At 53.0% G+C, this 21785-nt stretch overlaps 1 protein-coding gene across 5 annotated transcripts in view; it reads left to right on the top strand.

Annotated features, from left to right (window-relative positions):
* The window catches only part of SYT12 (synaptotagmin 12), a 43676-nt gene that overhangs the window by 8541 nt on the left and 13350 nt on the right, over positions 1-21785 (top strand). For 4 of the 5 annotated variants that reach the window (XM_054523790.2, XM_054523789.2, XM_054523788.2 and 1 more), the window contains 3 exons: positions 6523-6567; positions 14818-14874; positions 19336-19529. In XM_054523790.2, the coding sequence (XP_054379765.1) occupies positions 6537-6567; positions 14818-14874; positions 19336-19529 (282 nt within the window). In that variant the 5' untranslated portion in view covers positions 6523-6536. 5 annotated transcript variants of the gene reach the window in all.

Genomic DNA, 21785 nt, shown 5'->3' with positions numbered 1-21785 from the left:
GAGAGCAAGTCCCTGCCACCCCTGCTGGCCTCAGCCTGGCCCCATGAGTGCTGGCCCCCAACACAGGCCCAGCTCCTCAGCATCCTCTCTGCACCCCACGGGCTGCTCTCCAACGACCTGTGCTACAGACAGCTGCTTCCAGGGACCACATTCTTACCCTGGCATGGAGGCGGGGGGGCCATCAGGCAGGTTGTGGCATGATGGGAGTCCCAACTGGGAACAAAGGGAAGGGAAAGGGACTTGGAGCCAGGACTGGTGGGCTGCACATGGCCAGGCCCAGGGATTTTCGCTGTCCTGGACGTGGATTCCTCCTTAGCAATAAGAGTTAGAAACAGCATCACCTTCACGGCACCAAGGAGATAATGAATGTGGAGAGGGTTTGGGACATGTGTGACACTTCCCAGCTGTTGTGGCTTTCACTGCTAAAATCCCTTCGTGTGGTAAACGCTGGGATCTTCGTAAAGCTCCTTCATGTTCGTAGCCAGAACCCATGTGAGTGCAGGGGGGTCCACAGCCTCTCCCTCCTCCCTTGCTGGAAAGGAGGACTCTGGATCTCAGGAGGCTGGGAGCAGGAGGAAGGGGGTTTGAGAAGCCAGAGGCCTGGCCAGGTCACACTGGGAAGGCCAGTGGGCTCATGCTAGAGAAAAATATCATACACGAAAAGATGAGGGCCAGGCATGGTGGCTTACGCCTGTAATTCCAGCACTTTGGGAGGCTGGGGCGGGCAGATCACCTGAGGTCAAGAGTTCGAGACCAGCCTGACCAACATGGTGAAACCCCATCTTTACTAAGAATACAAAAATTAGCCGGGAGTGGTGGCACATACCTGTAATCCCAGCTACTTGGGAGGCTGAGGCATGAGAATATCTTGAACCCAGGAGATGGAGGTTGCAGTGAGCCAAGATCGCACCACTGCACTCCAGCCTGGGCGACAGAGATTTCTATCTCATTAAAAAATAATAATAATAAATAAATAAATAAATAAAAGATGATGGGGGAGGGAAGTGGGCTGCTGAGAAGGCGTGAACTGAGGGCCTGGGAAAGAGCTTGGAGCTGGGGCAGAGAGAAATTTGGGGAGCAGCAGAGATGGGTAAGAGACTATGGGAAGAAAGGATTCTTGCCAGGGATTATGAATGCACTTCTTTGGCATTTTCTAGAGAGGCTTCAGAAAGATGTAAATCACTTTTCGGCCAGTGTACATGCTAGACTGGTGTTTCTTTAAATATGCTAAAACAGAGCCTGAAAGTAGTGTATATTATCCAAAAAAAGAGTTTCCCAAAAACTTTCCAAGTTGGGCTTGTTCTGAAACCGTATGCCCTATTCTGTGAGCCTAGTAGAAGTTGGCACGATGGGACGCGGTGCTACGAGACCCAGCTCTGGAACTGTGGGTCTCAGCTGAGGGTGTCTGGGATCTCAGGAAAGTTCTCTGTGGCCAGACTCAGTTGTCTCATAAAGTGGGATCATCTGCCTCAACGGCACCAGCGCTGTGAGGATTACATGAGGTCGTAAATAAGAAAGCACTTTGCACAATGTCAAATATTACATAAATTCTGTAATTATTGTTATTTCAAAGAAAAGATGTGAGGAGGGTCACAGCTGCAGCTGTCATTTGCTGATGACTTGCTCTCTACCAGGCATGAGCTCCTTTAATTGTCCTCCAACCTCATGAGTGAGAACAGCTTCCTCCCCATTTTACAGGTGAAAGGCATTTAGCTCAGGGAAGGAAAGCCATTGGTCCAGAATGGTAATTCAAGTTCATGTTATCCTGACCCCATAGCATTAGGCTGAGCCTCTCTAAAAGTGAAAGAGTTGAGGCCAGGTATGGTGGCTCACACCTGTAATCCATATACTTTGGGAGGCGGAGGCAGAAAGATCATTTGAGCCCAGGAGTTCAAGATCAGCCCGGGTAACATAGGGAGACCCCATTTCTACAATCTTTTTTTTTTTTTTTTGAGACGGAGTCTTGCTCTGTCGCCCAGGCTGGAGTGCAGTGGCGCAAACTAGGCTCACTGCACCCTCCGCCTCCTGGGTACAAGTGATTCTTCTGTCTCAGCCTCCTGAGTAGCTGGAATTACAGATGCCTGCCACCGCACCCGGCTAATTTTTCATATTTTCAGTAGAGATGGGGTTTCCCCATGTTGGTCGGGCTGGTCTCGAACTCCTGACCTTGTGATCTGCCTGCCTCAGCCTCCCAGAGTGCTGGGATTACAGGGGTGAACCACCTCGCCCAGCCACAACAAAAAGTTTTAAAGGCCAGACGCAGTGGCTGACACCTATAATCCCAGCACTTTGGGAGGCCAAGACGGGTGGATCACCTGAGGTCAGGAGTTTGAGACCAGCCCGGCCAACATGGTGAAACCCCGTCTCTACTAAAAATACAAAAATTAGCTGGGTGTGGTGGCAGGCGCTTGTAATCCCAGCTACTCAGGAGGCTGAGGCAGGAGAATCACTTGAACCTGAAGGCGGAGGTTGCAATAAGCTGAGATCACACCATTGCACTCCAGCCTGGGGGACAAGAGTGAGGCTACATTTCAAAGAAAAAAAAAATTTAAAAGGCCGGGCGCGGTGGCTCACACATGTAATCCCAATGCTTTGGGAGGCCGAGGCAGGTAGATCACTTAAGGTCAGGAGTTCGAGACCAGCCTGGCCAACATGGTGAAACCCCGTCTCTATTAAAAAATACAAAAATTAGCCAGGCATGGTGGCACGTGCCTGTAATCCCAACTACTTGGGAGACTGAGGCAGGAGAATCTCTTGAATTTGGGAGGCAGAGGTTGCAGTGAGCTGAGATCGTGCCACTGCACTCCAGCCTGGGGGATAAGAGCGAAACTCTGTCTCAAAAAAAAATTTTTTTTTTAAATAACTGGGCTGGCTACTCTGGGTACACTGCCTATGGGGTAGCCCTGCTCCACAAGGAGCAGTACCAAAAAGAAAAAAAAATAGCTGGGCATGGTGACATGTGCCTGTAGTCCCAGCTCTTTAGGAGGCTGAGGTGGAAGGATGACTTCAGCCCTGTAATTCAAGTCTGCAATGAGCCATGATCTTGCCACCACATTCCAGCCTGGATGACAGAGCAAGACTCTGTCTCTTAAAAAAGAAAAAGAGGCCGGGCGCGGTGGCTCAAGCCTGTAATCCCAGCACTTTGGGAGGCCGAGGCAGGCGGATCACGAGGTCAGGAGAGCGAGACCATCCTGGCTAACACAGTGAAACCCCGTCTGTACTAAAAATATAAAAATATTAGCCAGGCATGGTGGTGGGCGCCTGTAGTCCCAGCTACTCGGGAGGCTGAGGCAGGAGAATGGCATGAACCTGGGAGGTGGAGCTTGCAGTGAGCTGAGATTGCGCCACTGCACTCCAGCCTGGGCGACAGAGCAAGACTCCGTCTCAAAAAAAAAAAAAAAAGAAAAGAAAACAAAAGTGCAAAAGTGAAAGAGTTGGGCCTGGGCGACAGAGCGAGACTCCGTCTCAAAAAAAAAAAAAGAAAAGAAAACAAAAGTGCAAAAGTGAAAGAGTTGGGCCTGTGGGATGCACAGGGCAGAGAAGTGGCTGGTGCCTCATGAGCTGAGCCGGGGCCTGGAAAGTGGAGAACTGAGGCCGAGTGCAGTGGCTCAACGCCTACCGTTCCAACTGTATTCATCCATTTTCATGCTGCTGATAAAGACATACCCAAGACTGGGCAATTTATAAAGAAAGAGTGGTTTAAAGGACTCACAGTTCCACGTGGCTGGGGAGGCTTCACAATCATGGCAGAAGGCGAAAAGCACATCTTACATGGTGGCAGACGAGAGAAAATGAGAGCCAAGCGAAAGGGGTTTCCCCTTATAAAACCATCAGATCGCCGGGCGTGCTGACTCACGCCTGTAATCCCAGCACTTTGGGAAGCTGAGGTGGGTGGATCACCTGAGGTCGGAAGCTCGAGACCAGCCTGATCAACATGGTGAAACCCCGTCTCTACTAAAAATACAAAATTAGCCGGGCGTGGTGGTGCATGCCTGTAATCCCAGCTACTCGGGAGATTCAGGCAGGAGAATCGCTTGAACCTGGGAGGCGGAGGTTGCAGTGAGCCAAGATCGTGCCATTGCACTCCAGCCTGGGCAACAAGAGCGAAACTCTATCTCAAAAAAAAAAAACAAAAAAAAAAACAGATCTCATGAGACTTACTACCACGAGAACAGTATGGGGGAAACCGCCTCCCATGATTCAATTATCTCCCACTGGGTCCCTCCTACAACACGTGGGAATTATGGGAACTACAATCCAAGATGAGATTTGGGTAAGGACACAGCTAAATCATATCACCAACACTTTGGGAGGCCGAGAAGAGGGGATCACTTGAGCCCAGGAGTTCATGACCAACCTGGGCAACGTGGCGAAACCCCGTCTCTACAAAAATACAAAAAATTAGCCATGCATGGTGGTGCGAGCCTGTAACCCAGCTACTCAGGAGGCTGAGGTGGGAGGATCACCTGAGCCTGGGTGGTAAAGGCTGCAGTAAGCCGTCTTTGTGCCACTGCACTCCAGCCTGGGTGACAGAGTGAGACCCTGTCTCAAAAAAAAAAAAGTGGCGAGCCGCTTGCTGGAGCACTGGTCTTGGGGCCCAGCTGTGTGGCCTTGGGCGCCTTTTCTTTCTAGTCTCTTCACCTTTAAGTGTCACTGACTCCACGCACAGCATCTCTGTGGTGCTCAGATGGAGCATCCTTCAGGCCAGACCTCAGGGTGGGGCCTCCCCTGAGGTGCCCTGCTCTTCAGGAACTGGTCCCAAGGGTCCCAGAGGCCAAGGAAGAATGAGTAGGGGCTTTGCTCAGAGGAGGTGACCTCTGTAGGGTGTGATGCATAGAAGATGGAGGAAGCTGTTGGTGACAGCAGGGAAAACACTCCAAGCAAAGGGACCAGCAAGGGAGAGTCCCCGAGGCGGAAAATGGCTTGGCAGGCGTCAGGAAGGCCAGAAGGCCCAGGAGGCAGGAGCTCAGCAGGTGACAGGGATGGTGGCATGAAAGTTCAGAGAGGCCAGCAGGGTCTGTAGGCCCCAGAAAGGAGTTTGGCTTCCATCTCCAGTGCAGCATGCAGCCACATGAGATGTTTTTGTTTTTGTAAATTGTACAGAAGCATATCACACATGCACAAAAGTGTACAAATCATCAGTGTACAATGCCATGAATTTTCACAAAGTGAACACACCCAGGAGATGGGCACTGAGATCAAAACCAGAATGTGACCAGCACCCCAGCATCCTCCCGTAGGCCCCTCTAGTCACCACCCCCATGGGGACAAGAGTCCCATGCACAGAGTAGTTTCGCTTGTCTTTGAACCTCCTGTAAACGGACCCATCAGCAGTGTTCTCTGTGTCCAGCTTCTTTTGCTCAGCAGTACGTTTGTGAGATTCACCCACCTTTTTTTTTTTAGACGGAGTCTCTGTCGTCCAGGCTGGAGTGCAGTGGCATGATCTCAGCTCACTGCAACCTCCACCTCCTGGGTTCAAGCGATTCTCCTGCCTCAGCCTGCCGAGTAGCTGGGATTATAGGTGCATGCCACCATGCCCAGCTAATTTTGTATTTTTTAGTAGAGACGGCATTTCACCGTGTTGCCCAGGCTGGTCTCGAACTCCTGAGCTCAGGCAATCTACCCGCCTCGGCCTCCCAAAGTGCTAGGATTACAGGCGTGAGCCACCGCACCTGGTGGATTCACTCGCCTTTCATCAGTGGTTGTAGTTTTGCTTCTCTTCTTAGTGGCACAGTCTTCCATTGTGTCACTACACCACAATGCATCTATGCATTCGATTCGTAATGGGCATTTGTGTTCTCCTGTTTGGGGCCACTGTCAACATTCTAGCCTTGTCTTTTGGTGCACCCGTGTACACTTTTCTGATCATTGAAGGGTGTTCAACATGAAGTTGACAAGATCTCTCATTTCAAGCTCACTCCCGCCCCTGCATCAGCTCCCCAGGGTGACACCAGAACTGAACCAGCCTCAACTTTGCTTTTTTTTTTTTTTTTTTTTGAGATGGAGTCTTGCTCTGCTGCCCAGGCCAATCTCGGCTCACTGCAGCCTCTGCTCCCAGGTTCAAGCAATTCTCTTCCCTCAGCCTCCTGAGTAGCTGGGACTACAGGTATTTTTAGTGGAGACAGGGTTTCACCATGTTGGCCAGGCTGGTCTCGAACTCCTGGCCTCAAGTGATCCGCCTACCTCAGCCTCCTAAAGTGCTGGGATTACAGGCTTGAGCCACTGTGCCTGGCCTCAACTTTGTCTTTTGTTGCTTGGGTAGAATACCCTATTAGAGTCTGGCCCCTTTTATGCCCTGATGATGTGTCTGACTCCCAGCTCCCTTCCAAACCAGGAACTCAGCCATTCATTCCCCAGGCCTGGGTGTCCTGTGAAGAAAATGGACTCAAATGGAGTCAATCGTACCAAAGCTGCAGCTGGCTGTGAAGGTTGAGTCAAATGGGAAATGGCAGTGAAAGCTCAGGGCCCATTACCCAGGCCCCCCGCCCCATGATAATGCCCTTTCTCTTTGTTCTGTTCCAGGTCCAGGAAATTAAATGAAGACAAAAGCGCCCCCTGTGGGTGACGGTAAGATGCAGCTCTCTTTCTTTTTTCTTTTCTTTTTCTTTTTTTTTTTTTTTTTTTTTTTTTTTTTTTAAGACGGAGTCGCGGGGATCTCACTGCAAGCTCCGCCTCCTGGGTTCATGCCATTCTCTTGCCTCAGCCTCCCGAGTAGCTGGGACTACAGGCGCCCGCCACCACAGCTGGCTAATTTTTTTGTATTTTTAGTAGAGACGGGGTTTCACCGTGTTAGCCAGATGCAACTCTCTTTCTAGGGCTCCCCAGCGTCCTGTCTTCTAGACCAAGGATGGCCGCACTGCACCAAGCCAGCACAGACCCAGCCTCCACTGAGAGGCCAGTGCCCACAGGCTGCCCTCAGCTCTAAAGGCCCAGAGTGTAGATGAGCCAGGAAGCACTGCCACCCTTGCACACTTGCTCCCCATCTGGGATCCTCGCCCCTCTTCTTCACCCCACCCCAGACCGTTGGAGAGGTCTCCCCAGGTGTCCACCCAGCCTGCTCCCCTGGTTACTGTGCCCACAACATGTGGCACCTTCCCCCGCACCCAGCCCCTCCCAGTGCAAGCCGTGCCTCACTGCCAGACTGCGCGGGCAGGGAGGGACCTGTCCCCTGTTCCCGGAAGATGGAAGATCGCCCACACCTGGCACTGTGCCCAGCCCCTGCGGGGGCGTCATAAATATCTCCTGAATGATTCATTCATTCCTTTGGGAGAGAAAGCACGACCCCTTAGTGGTTAAAGATATGGAGTTTGAAGTCACACAGACCTGGGTTCAATTCTGGCTCTGACCTTTGGCTCTGTGACCTTGGTCACCTCTCTGAGCCTGCTTCTTCATGTAAAAAATGGAGTCACCACGATCAGATTAGGCTACTGTGAGGACTGAGATGATGTTGTAAGGCACCAGCACAGAGCTGACCTACAGTTACAGCTCAATCGTGGTGGGAGGGAGTAATTATCCATTCAGAAAAGGGGAAACTTTCCGCTGCGCCTCCTGTTGCTGTTTTCTTTGGCTCCCGGAGGTGCGCAGTATCGGGTCCGTTTTTAAGGTAAAGAAACTGAGGCCTAGAAAGGGAACAGGATAACCCAGGGCGCGGAGGCTGGGGCTAGAACCCAGGCCGGTTGGCTCTGAGTCCAGTGCTTGGCCTGCCTCTCAGAGGCCTGTGGGCACGTCCCCACCCACCCCTGTCCCCAGGCCTGGGAGCGAGGGGTTGGGCTTGGCCTCAGGGCGTCCCTGGATCCCGGACGCGCTTGGGGATCTCCGGCTCGGACCCCGGGAGCAGAGACAGCGCTCGAGCTTGTCACTTTAAATTAAAGAGGGAGCGGGCGGGCGAGCGGGCGAGCGCGAGGGAGCGCGCGGCGGGCTCCTGGGAGCGTGCCCGGACTGCGGCGCAGCTCCGGTCCGCCGCCCCGGCCCGGCCGAGCCCCCGGCCCGCGCCGCGCTCCTCGGAGGCGGGAGCCCGGCGACACTGCAGGGGTGGCGTTGCCGCCGGCGGCCGGACTAGGCGCAGGTGCGTGCGCGCCGCGGGAGGCGGGCCGGCAGCTGGAGCCCAGCCGGAGCGGCGGCCCCTCCGCGGAGCCCGGGTGAGTACGCACCCCGCCGACCCCCGTGCGCGGCCGGGATCGCACCCTGATCGCGGACGCACGCAGCCCCTCCTCGGGCCCTGGGCCTGGGACCCCAGAGCCCCGCTCACTCCGCGCGCCTACACCTCCGCGCCGCGCTTGCACACGAACGAATGCCGGGCACCGGGCACGCCTGGCGCCCTTGCCTGGCCCGGCCACTCCGCGCAGTGCGCATCGCATCGCACGCCCCGAATGTGCACACACGCGGCTCACCCCGCCATTTACACGCCTCCCCGCGCCCACGCTGCACACACGCCCCTCACTTTCGCATTCAGCGCCCTGACGGTCCTCACTGTCCCTACTCTAGCTTCACACCCCCTCCCGACACTCCGGTCCCCATACACCCTGGAGGTTCCCGAGGCAGGAGCGCTGGGTCTGCAGGAACCGTCCCAATCTGGAGGGGAACGTTGCACCCCAGCCCGAGGAGGCCCTGGCTGTGTGAAGAGCCAGATATGACCCTCAGCCGCCTGTGGCAGCAGCCTGAGTGGGGGGCTTTCCAGAGCTTAGGAGAGGGGTATGGCGGGGCAGGGGAGGAAGCTTGCCCAGACTCAGGGCCTCAAGGCTGTAGATTTGGGCTGAAGTTGGGGGAGGGAGGTGGGGGGCCAGGAGCCTGGCCTATGGGTGGAAGGCCCTGAGCTGCCCATCCTGGGAGCCCTCTTCCAGGGGCTGCAGAGAGACTGTGTGCGCCCTCCTTCATTCCCAAAAGCCTGGGAAAGCTGCACCATGGAATGTCAGCTCCTTCTCCCCCTCAGGGGGTGACAGTTTTAGAGAGCAGCAGCAATAGCGCTTCGTATTAGAAATGGGGAAACTGAGGCTCAGAGAGGGCAGGAGACCCACCCAAGTTACCACAGCCAGTGTGAAGAAGGGTTAGGACAAGTCCCCAAGCCCCCAGCCTCCCTACTCTGAAGTCTGAAAGCTTTCCTAAGCAGCTCTGCAGAGTGGGGGCTCCCAGCCTGGGTTTCAAACCCGGACTCTGCCACTCGTCAGCTCTGGTGACTGACTGACAAATAAAACACATCTGTAGGCTGGCAGTGCTGCCCACACTGCACCTCAGTTTCCTCTCCAGTACAAGGAGCAGGGTAGCAGCCCCCTCAGAGGGCTGCGGTGCTGAGATAACACAGGGCAAGTCACACAGTAGGTGCCCAAGAAATGCCAGCCAGCACCTCCCAGCCAGTCTGCCCTGCGGTTTTTGTGGGCTGTTTGGGGGATGGCAGCAGGATGTGGTTATCTCAGAAAGCGGAGGAGGGGTACTTGAAAAGGTTTCAACCTAAAGATCCTGAAGAGACTCACAGCTTGAAGGGTGAGGCTTTCCTGGGCCCACCTCCCGACCCTTCCCATTGCCTTGCTAGCCAGAAAATGATGTGAGGACACTGGGCAAGGAGGTGGGGTGGAGCAGAGGGCAGGGACAGAAGGCCCCTCTCCCCTGCCGAGGCACAACGTTCTTGGAAAGCCAATTCTCTGCCAAGCCCAGGAGGGGCCTCTGCCATGGTCTGATTCCAGCAAAGCTGGGGGAAGTGGGGGGCTCTTCCAACTCCCCACCCCAAAAGCCTGCCTGATCAGGAGTCAGCATGGTGGCCAAGAGCCCAGGCCCAGATCCATTGCACCCTGGCACCAATCCCAGTGTTGCTACTTGTATGCTAGGTGACCTGGGGCCCCAGCTTCCTCATCTGTAAAAGGGGGATCCATTAATCCATTGAATCATCATGTCTGTAAAAGGGGATCCATTAATCCATTGAATCATCATGTCCGCATGATGTACCTACTACAACCAGGCACAGTGCTAAGCACTTAGCACATATTATGTCCACATGCATGCAGCAGTAAGGAGATATTGCTAGGTAGGTATGATCGAGCTGGAATTTGAACCTAGAACTGTTTTCAATGAGTAAGCTCTGTGCAGTTTAGGGTCTGGGGGTTTGGGACTGAACGAATTGGTCAGATGGGGAGGGGTGCTGCAGGGGTAGGGATGTGCGGTCTGGGAGCTCAGTGAGGGTCTGGAGCCACTCTGGTCCCCCATGTTATGCTCTTTGCTGTGTGTCTGGACACGGGGGATGCTCCGGTCACAGGCTGCCCTGGTCCCACTGTACCTCATTGCTATCCTCTTCTAGCCAAAGCCACAGTCCCTCTGCCTGGCAGACCTCCAGGCTGCCAGCGGGAGCCCACTGAGGTCGTCCCAGGTGAGACGGAGTCAGGGGGTCTCGGGGATAGTGAGCAAAGCCCTTGAGAAGGGCACTGGCTGCACAGCCAGCACTTGCGGCTTGGTCTCAGCTTCCTGCTCACTGGTTCGGGCCAATTCACTGCCCTTCTCTGAGCCTCCCTGTCCTCCTCTGTGGAGGAGGGGATAGTAACAGAATTTGCCCCATGGGTCTTACAGGTGATGGGGAAGATGGCATGAGGGTTGTCACTGCTAATGGAAGAGGGGCTGGACTGGGCTACAGGAATGGCTGCCAGGCCCAGCTCTACCACTGCTGGCTGTGTGGCTTTGGGCAAGTCACTTAACCTCTCTTAATCTCCCATAGCTTTGCTGGGCGTGGTGAGATGACGCCACTTCATTCCAGCCTGGGTGAAAGAGCGAAACTCCGTCTCAAAAAAATAAATTAATTAAAAAAAAAAGTAGCTCATTCAAAGTCCCCTTTACCAGGCTTATGAGCAGGGATGCTTCCAGGGCTCAACAGGTTCTAGCAGTGAACGGAAGGATGGGAGCAGCCAGGGAAGGGGCAAAGCTGACTTAGCTCCAACTCCTGTTGGAGTCAGGGGATGCAAACCCATTGTCCCCAAATCTTCTAACTTGCTTTTTTTCTTTTCTTTTTTTTTTTTTTTTTTTTTTTTGAGATGGAGTTTTGCTCTTGTTGCCCAGACTGGAGTGCAATGGTGTGATCTTGGCTCACTGCAACCTCCACCTCCTAGGTTCAAGCGATTCTTCTGCCTCAGCCTTCCCAAGTATCTGGGATTACAGGCATGCGCCACCAAGCCCGGCTAATTTTGTATTTTTAGTAGAGATAGGGTTTCTCCGTGTGGGTCAGGCTGGTCTCGAACTCCCAACCTCAGGTGATCCGCCCACCTCAGCCTCCCAAAGTGCTGGGATTACAGGCCTGAGTCACCGCGCCCAGCCAGATCTTCTAACTTTCAAAGGGAAGCTGGAAATCCTTTTTAAATCAATTTTTAATGGGAAATTCCCCCCCACCGTACACTTTTTTCTGAGGCACAGTCTCACTATGTTGTCCAGACTGGTTTTGAACTCCTGGGCTCAAGAGATCCTCCCACATCAGCCTCCCCAGTAGCTGGGACTACAGGCACGACCCACTGCACCCAGCTACATTTTTCAATTTTAAAATGTTGGCAACTCACTTAAATGTAAGACAAATAAACACATCTGTAGACTGGCAGTGCTGCCCACACTGCCCAGACTAGGGGTTAGGGGGCCTGTGTGGGCCATCACCAGGCTGCTAACCACAGCAACCAATATGTGCCAAGCCTGACTACACGTACCTTCTCATTCCACCCTCCTGGCAGCCTCACATCTGCTTTACAGATGGGGAACTGAAGCTCTAAGAGACTAAGAAAATTGCCCAAGGCCACTGCAGCTAGCCAGGGGCAGATATGGGAGTCAGAGCTGGGTGCAGCTGACTACAAACACTGTGCTCAGGATGATACCCTGTAGGAGCCTCGACCTCTCTTCCAGTTCTCTTCTCCCTCCACTCAGGCAGATGAGCTCTGCCTTCACAGGGCACCAGGCTGGAACATCTGTCTGGAGGCCAGGGGCGGTGGCTCACGCCTGTGATCCCAGCACTTTGGGAGGCCAAGGTGGGAGGATCACTTGAGGTCAGGAGTTCAAGACCATCCTGGCCAACATGATGAAACCCCATCTCTACTAAAAATACAAAAACTAGCTGGGCATGGTGGCTCATGCCTGTAATCCCAGCTACTTGGGAGGCTGAGGCAGGAGAATCGCTTGAACTCGGGAGGCAGAGGTTGCAGTGAGCTGAGATCGTGCCACTGCATTCAAGCCTGGGTGACAGAGTGAGGCTCTGTCTCAAAAAAAAAAAAAAAAAAAGGAGCTTCTGTCTGGGGTGTGCCTAGCAGTCATTCACACCCTCACTGAAATCTCAGCTCCCTGGGAAAGGATGTCGTGTTAAAGGGAGAGGAAAGAACAGACAGCGTGGGAGTCTGGGGTCTGAGCTGGGCCAGCCATGGAGGTGATGGGGCCCCCGACAGCCAGAGGCCTGATGCAGCTTGAGGCTTTGTCCCGTACCATGCCTGTTGTGCTGTGGGGTGTACTTTGCCATTGCATACCTTGCTCGCGTGCTGCTGGCATTGGCTGTCCCAGCTTGGCCCCACTCTTGCAAAGTCAGCTTGTGCCAGGTAAGCAAGAAAAAGCCGATGGCTTATCTGATTCCCGGCAAGGCAGAAGCAGGCTGGGAGGTGCACATTACCATGTGTTTCAGCGTATCCAGACCAGCTTCCGCCAGGAGCTAGGACCACCTTGGGCAGGTACACGGTGACCCATCTGACCTGCAGTTCCTTAGGAAACTTTTTGGAAACCATATGCCCACTTGCAGTGAGACACAGTGGTTAGGAGCATGGAGCCAGACGGCCTGGGTTGAACAGTTTATTAGCTGTGTGGCCTGGGGCAAATTACGCCCCGGAACTCTCACCTGCAAACCAGAGATAATAATAGTACCTACCTCATGGGGCTGTTAGGAGAATTAAATGAGGTCAGATATATGCAAAGTGCTTAGAACGGCGCTTGATGTGTAAGAAGGGCTTGGCAAGGTTGTCTATTACTGTCATTATCTCCAGCCCAGGCCCAGGAATGAGCTTCCACTCTAGTCAGGGTGGGTGAAGCCCTTCCTGGCTTAGCACCACCCTTCCATCACCATGACAACGCACATCTCCTTGTGGGAGTGGGGGCAGCATCAGGAGAACTGGGAGCCAGGAGCTGGCTGTGCACCTTACCTGACCTGCTTCTAGAGGCTCCTGGGCACCTCCAGGACTTAAGGGGGTGGACTAGGACTTATGGCACCCCAAATGTGCTGGATAACCCTGACTGGAGCATGGCACCCCAGCTTCTTGACTCCAAAGCCACAGATTGGGGAGAACCCTGGAGTTCCTGAAAATGTTGAGGGCCTTAGCTTTACCCTCTGATTCGACCCCAGTCCCAAAGGGAACCTACAGGATGCTCCGAGGGGTTGGGAGCTGGTGGGTCACACTCCCCGAGGACTTTTTATACTGCGCCTGAATGGTGTTTGAATTTTTTGCAAATTGGTTACTACCTTTAAAACTCAGGAAATGGCACATAAAAAATTCAGGTATCTGGCTTTTCTTTAAAGTGCCAGAAGATCAAGCCACGGTGGTTGGCATTCCTGCTGGGGCAAAAATGCAGCTGCCCTTGGGCCAGGCCATCACTCTGCAGTTCCTACCTCCCCCTCCCCTTGCCGTACCACCCCGCACCAGGCCTGCAGGCTTACCATGTGTAACCACCTCTCTGAAGTACAAGGGAATCCAGAAACTGGGGTGGGAGTTATCCTGGACCTCGGTGCCCTTGACCAGAGATCAGTGCAGCCCATCCCAATTTCCTTTTTCCAGGACTCCCCCCACACACCCATTTAGAACACATCTGCGAGCCAGATTTACTTCTTAGCACAATAATAAAACAATGAGCAGTCACCTAGGTTCAGGTAATGGGTTGTACGAGCTCCCAGACCTTTCTAGAACAGCTTAAGCCTCAGTCTTTCCTAAAAGCTGGGGGTGAAGGATGGGGTGGGGAAGAAACCATGCCAAGCAGTGAAAGGACTGATAATAGAATATTGCAGACACGCAGCCTTTCCTTCCCAATCGAAATGGAAGCATTTGAAGGAAGGCTCTGGCTCAAGCCAGGGGGTCCTTGCTCTAATGAGTCACCTACCGCGTCGCCGCTGGTCAGCCTGATGTTGTGAGGATGGAAATGAGCTGGGGTTGCCAGATTTGGCAAATACAAAAACAGGACACCCAGGAGCATTGATGTTTTGGATGAACAATGGAAGAGATTTTGGCATAAGTATGTCCTATGGAATATTTGGGACACACATATTAAAAACTTATTTGAAATTTGGCCCGGCGTGGTGGCTCACACCTGTAATCTCAGCACTTTGGGAGACCAAGGCTGGTGGATCACCTGAGGTCAGGAGTTCGAGATCAGCCTGGCCAACATGGTGAAACCCCATCTCTACAAAAAATACAAAAATTAATCGGGTGTGGTGGCACATGCCTGTCATCCCAGCTACTTGGGAGGCTGAGGCAGGCGATCACTTGAACCCGGGAGGCAGAGGCTGCAGTGAGCCGAGATCACGCCACTGCACTCTAGCCCGGGCAACAAAGAGAGACTCCATCTAAAAAAAACACAACAAAACAAAAAAATCTGAAATTCACATGCCACTGGGCATCCTGTGTTTTCTCTGGCAATCCTGAGGAGAGTCTTAGAATGCTTGAAAAGAGCTTTAAACATCATTTCTCAAAATGCCAAGCCTCCCTTTGGTGGCACTCCCCTTATAGCTGAGCGTAAGCTCTGGATGACAGGCACGTGGGTGCCAGGAGGCCAGGACCTAGGAGCGGGACGCTGACTCTCTGCAGCCCTCTCCGCTCACTCTCTTTTCCCTTCCAGTCACAGTCACCGCAGCAGACATCATGGCCGTGGATGTGGCAGAATACCATCTGAGCGGTGAGTGCCCAGGGCAAGCCCCTCCTGGATCACGCCTGCGAGACCCTTACACCAGGCCTGGGTGGGAGGTGTCCATGGGACATGAATGTCCTTGCCATTAATGTCCTTGCCATTAATGCCTTCACTGTCAAGGACAGTCAGTGTCTTGCCCAAGGTCAGACAGCCCTGGGGACATCAAGCTTGGCACAGTCTGAGGTCTCTTCGTCTTGCCACACAAGTGGCCCCTTCCTGTTAAAGTGACTTTCTCTCTCACTTGAAAGGGTCCCCGGGGAGACCCTCGTTCTGCTGCACCCTGGGGATGAGCCTGTGACTCGGAATCCACTCACCGAGGCCTTTTGTGGAGACTGTCAAGTAGGCAGGGGAAAATAAACCCAGGAAGTCAATGTTAGATTCATGGGGCGTTAAACTCAGAGACCACCCAGTCCAGAGGCAGAGGTTATAGTGAGCTGAGATCACACCACTGCACTCCAGCTTTCCAGCCTGGGCGACAGCGTGAGACTCCGTCTCTTTAGAAAAAAAAAGAGGCCATCCAGTCTAGGGCCATGACTCCCACCCTGTCACCCTATGCCTCAGCAGGGAGATGGGAGCTGGCTGGGAGATGCCTCAAGATTCCAGATATACTCCTGCAGCCCTCCCCATGGACGGCGGATGGGGTCAGAGCCGAAACATACCAGCTGTCTTTTCTCCCTTTGTTCCTCTCCTCATTCACAGATGGGAGAAGTGAGGCGCAGAGAGTAACAGGGTCAGGATGTACACTCAGGTCTCCTGACTCCCAGCCCCGTGCTCCCCATCACTCCAGCCCCTACCCTAACGCAGCCCCAGGGGAGCCCAGGGTTGATCTGAAGAGTGTGCCTGGGAATCACCTTTCCCATCACTTTTTCCCGAAAGTGAGCCAGGGAGCCGCACTTTTCACCCTCAGGCTCACAGGTCTTGCCCCCCCACACCCCGCCCCCTACCCGTATGGCCTTGGGCAAATGGTGAAACTTCTACTTACTTATCTGTAGAATGCAAACGATGAGTCTTGCCTCAGGGCCGTTGGGAAGATTTAGAGAGCTGATGGATGTGCAGCGCCCAGCATGGTGCAAACGCCACTCTCCCAGCGGCAGGGCTTTGCACATGCTGTTCTCCTGGCCTGGAGTCCTTCCCTGCCTCTGCCTCTGCCTGCCTGAGTCCTGGCGCCTGGTGGTGGGGTTATAGGTGCAGATCTGGACCCAGTCTGTCTGGAGGCAGATCTCTCTTCCGTCCCTCAGCTTCCTTATCTGTAAAATGGGGACAACGATAGAACCAACCTCACAGGATTGCCTTGACTTGATGGGTTAATGTACGTGACGTGCTTAGAACAGGGCCTGGCAAATCATAAATAGTAAGTGCTTCATAAGGGGAGCTATTCCTCCTCCTTCTCGTCCCACTCGTTTCCGGTCTTCGCCTAGACCCCACTTCCAATATCACCCCAAGACTGGTATTCCATAAAATCAATAATCAAATGAATGCGAATTGTCATTTCATGTCCCTTCCTGGGGCTTTTCCTTCTGTACCCCCAGCCCTGCCCCCTTTTCTGCCACCCCGGGCATGGGCTCCACCCTTCAGCTCCCAAGAGCCTCAGGCACAGGGGAGCCTGAACCTGCTTTGCCACCTGGCTGTGCCCACAGCCTGCTCAGAGACCTTGGGCCTCTGGTCCTGCCCTCTGGCCAACCCCGGGCTACCACCCAGCCCTGCTGTGACCCTGTTCCCTGGACTCCCAGAATACGCCAAGCCTTGGCAGGGCGGGGCCCGGGAGCCTCCATGGATCTCTTTGTTATGGGCATATGTAGACCACAGGTGACATTCTGTCAACAGCAGCAGGAGGAAGGAGGGTTTCTTCACAGCCCTTCCACCGTCATTACCCATTCCTTCTGTTTTTCCCTGGTCTGCGCAGCCCGTGACTATGTGCTGCGTGACTTTTGCGCACGTCACACAATTGCGTGATTAGACCATGTTGGGGATTCATTTTTTTTCCTCTCTTAACAATGCCAGAAATGTGTCTCTGCATTGCCACAGTGCCATCCTAATGACCTCAATTGTCATTCTCGAAGGCCAGTGACATTTCCTCCCAAGACAGAGCCACCAGCCCTCACTGGCCCCCTCAGTGGGACCTTCAGGCTGTTTCCAGATTTCTGCTGTTATAAATACAGCCTCGATGACTCATCCCAGACACAAAACCTGTTGGGATTTTCCCTTTAGAATAAATTCACCAGAGTGGGACCGCTGGATGGGGGATGTTCTTGTCATCCGCATTTTCCAAACGGAGTATGAAGCCCAAAGGTGCTGGGTGACTTGCCTGGAAGCCAAGGTACCGGTGCCCGAGCTCTGCCGTTTCTCACCGCTGGCCTTGAGTGGAGAAACAGATGTGCCTATTACCCTTCCTTGGTCTCAGTTTTCCTCTTTTAGAAAGTAGGGCCTTGGCCGGGCGCGGTGGCTCATGCCTGTAATCCCAGCACTTTGGGAGGCCAAGGTGGGCGGATCACCTGAGGTCAGGAGTTTGAGACCAGCCTGGCCAACATGGTGAAACGCTGTCTCTACTAGAAATACAAAAAATTAGCCGGGCGTGGTGGTGGACGCCTGTAATTCCAGCTACTTGGGAGGCTGAGGCAGGAGAATCGCTTGAACCCAGGAGGCAGAGGTTGCAGTGAACCGAGATCGTGCCATTGCACTCCAGCCTGGGCAACGAGAGTGAAACTCCATCTCAAAAAAAAAAAAAAAAAGAAAAAGAAAGAAAAGAAAGTAGAGCCTTACAGGGTGCTCAGTGCTGGGAGGGTGTCAGGGCTGGAGGCCAGTGAGTCAGTGCTGTGGACTCTGGCCAAAGGCAGCTCAGCAGACAGCAGGGCAGGCTAGGGGGGCTGCCCTACTGTGTGATCCATTCCTGTGTGGCCAGGCCTCAGGGCAGCAGTGATGAGGTACTCCTCTAGCCCCGGGTCCCCTCCCTCCCTCCCCCGGCCACTCTGCCCACTCTGGGCTTTTTATACCCCTCTATTCTTCCCGCCCTTTACTTCCAGCTCCTGTTGCCATGGCCTGGCACACTTCTTGTCCCTCCTCATATCTCAGCTTACATGTCCCTCCTCCGGGAGGCCTTCCCGGACTGCTCCCATTCCCGGTACCCTGATCTGTCTATTTATTTGCCTGCTCCACCCCACCCCCTAGACTGCCAGCTACTTAAGGACAGGGACTTGGCCTGGGGCTGACTCAACCCTGGCTACCCGTGCCCATAGGCTGCTGGCACACCAGGATGGGTGCTCAATGGATGTGCAGTGATCAATCTCCATCCCTGAGATGCCCTTCGCATCTCTCCCCACCTTGCTTCGAGGGAACTGTGCGGGGTCGAGGCTGGGTGGGGCAGTGGTTACCCCACTTGCTTTGGGGTCTGGCTGCCAGAGTTGGGGTCCCAGCACCACCCCTTCTGGGCTCTGTGACCTTGGGCAAGTTCTTTAGCCTTTCTGTGCCTCAGTTTCCTCAGTTGAATTGAGACAGACGCAGTACTAAGAACAGTTTAGAGAACTGTATTTGCCAGCACTGTGACCTGCACAGTGAATCCAGTGCCTCCTTGGCTTCCTTTGGGGAAGCAGAGCCAGGTTTCCTGGGAGAGGAAGGCAAAACCTTGGAACATGTATGGTCCTGCCACGTGCCAAGCACGGTGCTGGGGAGGACTCACTTGCCACAGTTGAGGGGGTTGTTAATTTCCGTTTTCGGGGGCAGCAAGGCTCAGAGAGGGAAGGTTATTGACTCATCAGCAGAGCAAAAGCCTCTGAGCATCTGGATTTGTCTCCAAGCCCTGCACAGCCTGCAGCCACCTCTCACTTGTGGCTGAGTTGTTTGTTTGTTTTGGTAAGAGATTCACAGAGAGATAAGATTCACATACCAAGCAATTTACCCACTTAAAGTGTACAATTCAGTGGTTTTTAGTATATTGTGCAACCAACCACACAATCTATTTTTAGAATATTTTCATCATTCCCCAAAGAAACCCTATTTCTCCCAACTTTCCAGCCCCTGACAGTCACTAATCTACTGTATAGACTGGTGTCAATTCTGTCTACATAGATTTGCCTTTTCTGGATATTATGTACACAGGCTGATCATCCTAAATCCAAAAATCCAAAATCGAAAATCTGAAATATTTTGCGGGCCGACATGATGCTGAAAGAAATGTCCATTGGAGCATTTTGGATTTCAGATTTTTGGATTAGGAATGCTCAACCTATAAGTGTAATGTAAATATACCCAAATCAAAAAAATCTGAAACCCAAAACACTTCTGGTCCCAAGCAACACAGGAAAGTGTATGTCTTGTTCGACATGGGATCTCCAGCACCTAGCACATAGTAGGCATTTAATAAATATCCATTCAATGAAGAAGTCCGTGCTGCTCCCCGGGTGGGGATCTGTATCCACTAGAAATCCCTAATGAGAGGCTGCCCTTGCCTTGCAGTCATCAAGAGCCCCCCTGGCTGGGAGGTGGGTGTCTATGCTGCAGGGGCCCTGGCCCTGCTGGGAATTGCGGCTGTGAGCCTGTGGAAGCTCTGGACGTCGGGGAGCTTCCCCAGCCCCTCTCCGTTCCCCAATTACGACTACAGGTACCTTCAGCAGAAGTACGGCGAGAGCTGCGCAGAGGCCAGAGAGAAGGTGAGGCTTCTGCTCCTGCAGGTGCACAGAGAGTGCAACCCCATGCCCCTACCATCCACTCAGATCAGCCTTCAGCCCCTCTCCCTCCATCACCGCCTCCTGCTGGTTAATGTCCTCCTTTGAATGGGGAGTAGACCTCCCTCCTCCCCTTTCACATCTTCAACTTTTTTTTTTTTTTTTTTTTTTTTTTTTCAGATAGAGTTTCCCTCTTGTTGCCCAGGCTGGAGTGCAATGGCATGATCTGGGCTCACTGCAACCTCTGCCTCCTGGGTTCAAGCAATTATCCTGCCTCGGCCTCCCAAGTAGCTGGGATTATAGGCATGCACCACCATGCCCGGCCAATTTCGTATTTTTAGTAGAGACAGGGTTTCACCATGTTGGTCAGGCTGGTGTCGAACTCCTGACCTCAGGTGATCCACCTGCCTCGACCTCCCAAAGTGCTGGCGTGAGTCACCACACCTGGCCTGCTTTTTAACTACTAAAGTTTTCTTTCTTTCTTTTTTTTTTTTTTCAAAATGCTCCTTGCAGAGCAGGGCTACCCCATAGGCCAAGTGCCCAGAGTAACCTGATATATTCTTCTTACTCTCTTTTTTTCTTTTTCTTTCTTTCTTTTTTTTTTTTTTTTTGAGATGGAGTCTCGCTCTGTCGCCCAGGCTGGAGTACAGTGGCACAATCTCGGCTCACTGCAAGCTCCGCCTCGTGGATTCACGCCATTCTCCTGCCTCAGCCTCCCGAGTAGCTGGGACTACAGGCACCCGCCACCATGCCCGGCTAATTTTTTGTATTTATAGTAGAGACAGGGTTTCACCGTGTCAGCCAGGATGGTCTCGATCTCCTGACCTCGTGATCCACCCGCCTCGGCCTCCCAAAGTGCTGGGATTACAGGCGTGAGCCACCGTGCCCGGCCCTTTCTTTCTTTCTTTTGAGACAGGGTCTCACTCTGTCACCCAGGCTGGGGTGCTCTGGCACAATCTCAGTTCACTGCAACCTACACCTCCTGGGTTCAAGCGATCCTCCCACTTCAGCCTCCTGAGTAGCCGGGATTACAGGCCCAAGCCACGATGCCTAGCTAATTTTTTTTTATTTTTTGTAGAGATGGGGTTTCACCATGTTGGCCAGGCTGGCCTCAAACTCCTGGGCTCAAGAGATCTGCCCGCCTTGGCCTCCCAAAGTGCTAGGATTACAGGCGTGCACCACCATGCCAGGTCCTTCTCTTTTCACCTCCCTTGTAGCTGAAGCATTTTGACATACTGTTGAACACACATCATAAACATTATTTTAATGGCTGTATGAGATTCCTTTTTGTACATGTGCCATGATTGACTAAATGTCATGATAAATAATGCAGTGGATGTTCTGTAGGTAAAACTTTGTCTTCATTTGGGATAGTGTACTTTGGATGGATGTCCAGATGTGGAACTGCTGTATCGGAGGCACACACATTCTTAGGCCTCTCACTATACCTTGCTGAATGTTTTATCATTTAACACATGGCAGGGAATTTTCCGAATGTCATGTAGAGTTCCAGAGAGCACAGCCAAAATCTATTACCAGATTAGAATCCCTCATGTTCACTCACTTAGGGTGTCTGGGGGGACTATCGCACACGCTGTTGGGGGAGTGTAAATTTGAAAAAATTTTTCCAGGCCTGGCATGGTGGCTCACGCCTGTAATCCCAGCATTTTGGGAGGCCAAGGTGGGCAAATCACTTGAGGTCAGGAGTTCAAGACCAGCCTGGCCAACATGGTGAAACCCTGTCTCTACTAAAAAAATACAAAAATTGGCCGGGCACAGTGGCTCATGCCTGTAATCCCAGCACTTTGAGAGGCTAAGACTGGTGGATCACCTGAGCTCGGGAGTTCAAGACCAGCCTGACCAACATGGAGAAACCCCGTCTCTACTAAAAATACAAAATTAGCTAAGTGTGGTGGTGCATGCCTGTAATCCCAGCTACTTGGGAGGCTGAGGCAGGAGAATCGCTTGAACCCAGAAGGTGGAGGTTGCAGTGAGCTGAGATCACGCCATTGCACTCCAGCCTGGGCAACAAAAGCAAAACTCTGTCTCAAACAAAACAAAACAAAACAAAAAAATTAGCTGGGCGTGGTGGCAGGCGCCTGTAATCCCAGCTACTCAGGAGGCTGAGACATAACAATTGCTTGAACCTAGGAGCTGAGATTGTGGCAGTGCCCTCCAGCCTGGGCAACAGAGTGAGACTCCATCAAAAACAAAAACAAAAAACCTTCAAGGGACTGTGTC

This window comes from Pongo abelii, chromosome 9, assembly GCF_028885655.2.
Source record: "Pongo abelii isolate AG06213 chromosome 9, NHGRI_mPonAbe1-v2.0_pri, whole genome shotgun sequence".
Lineage (NCBI taxonomy): Eukaryota > Metazoa > Chordata > Mammalia > Primates > Hominidae > Pongo > Pongo abelii.
This window is presented reverse-complemented; position numbering and strand designations above follow the sequence as displayed.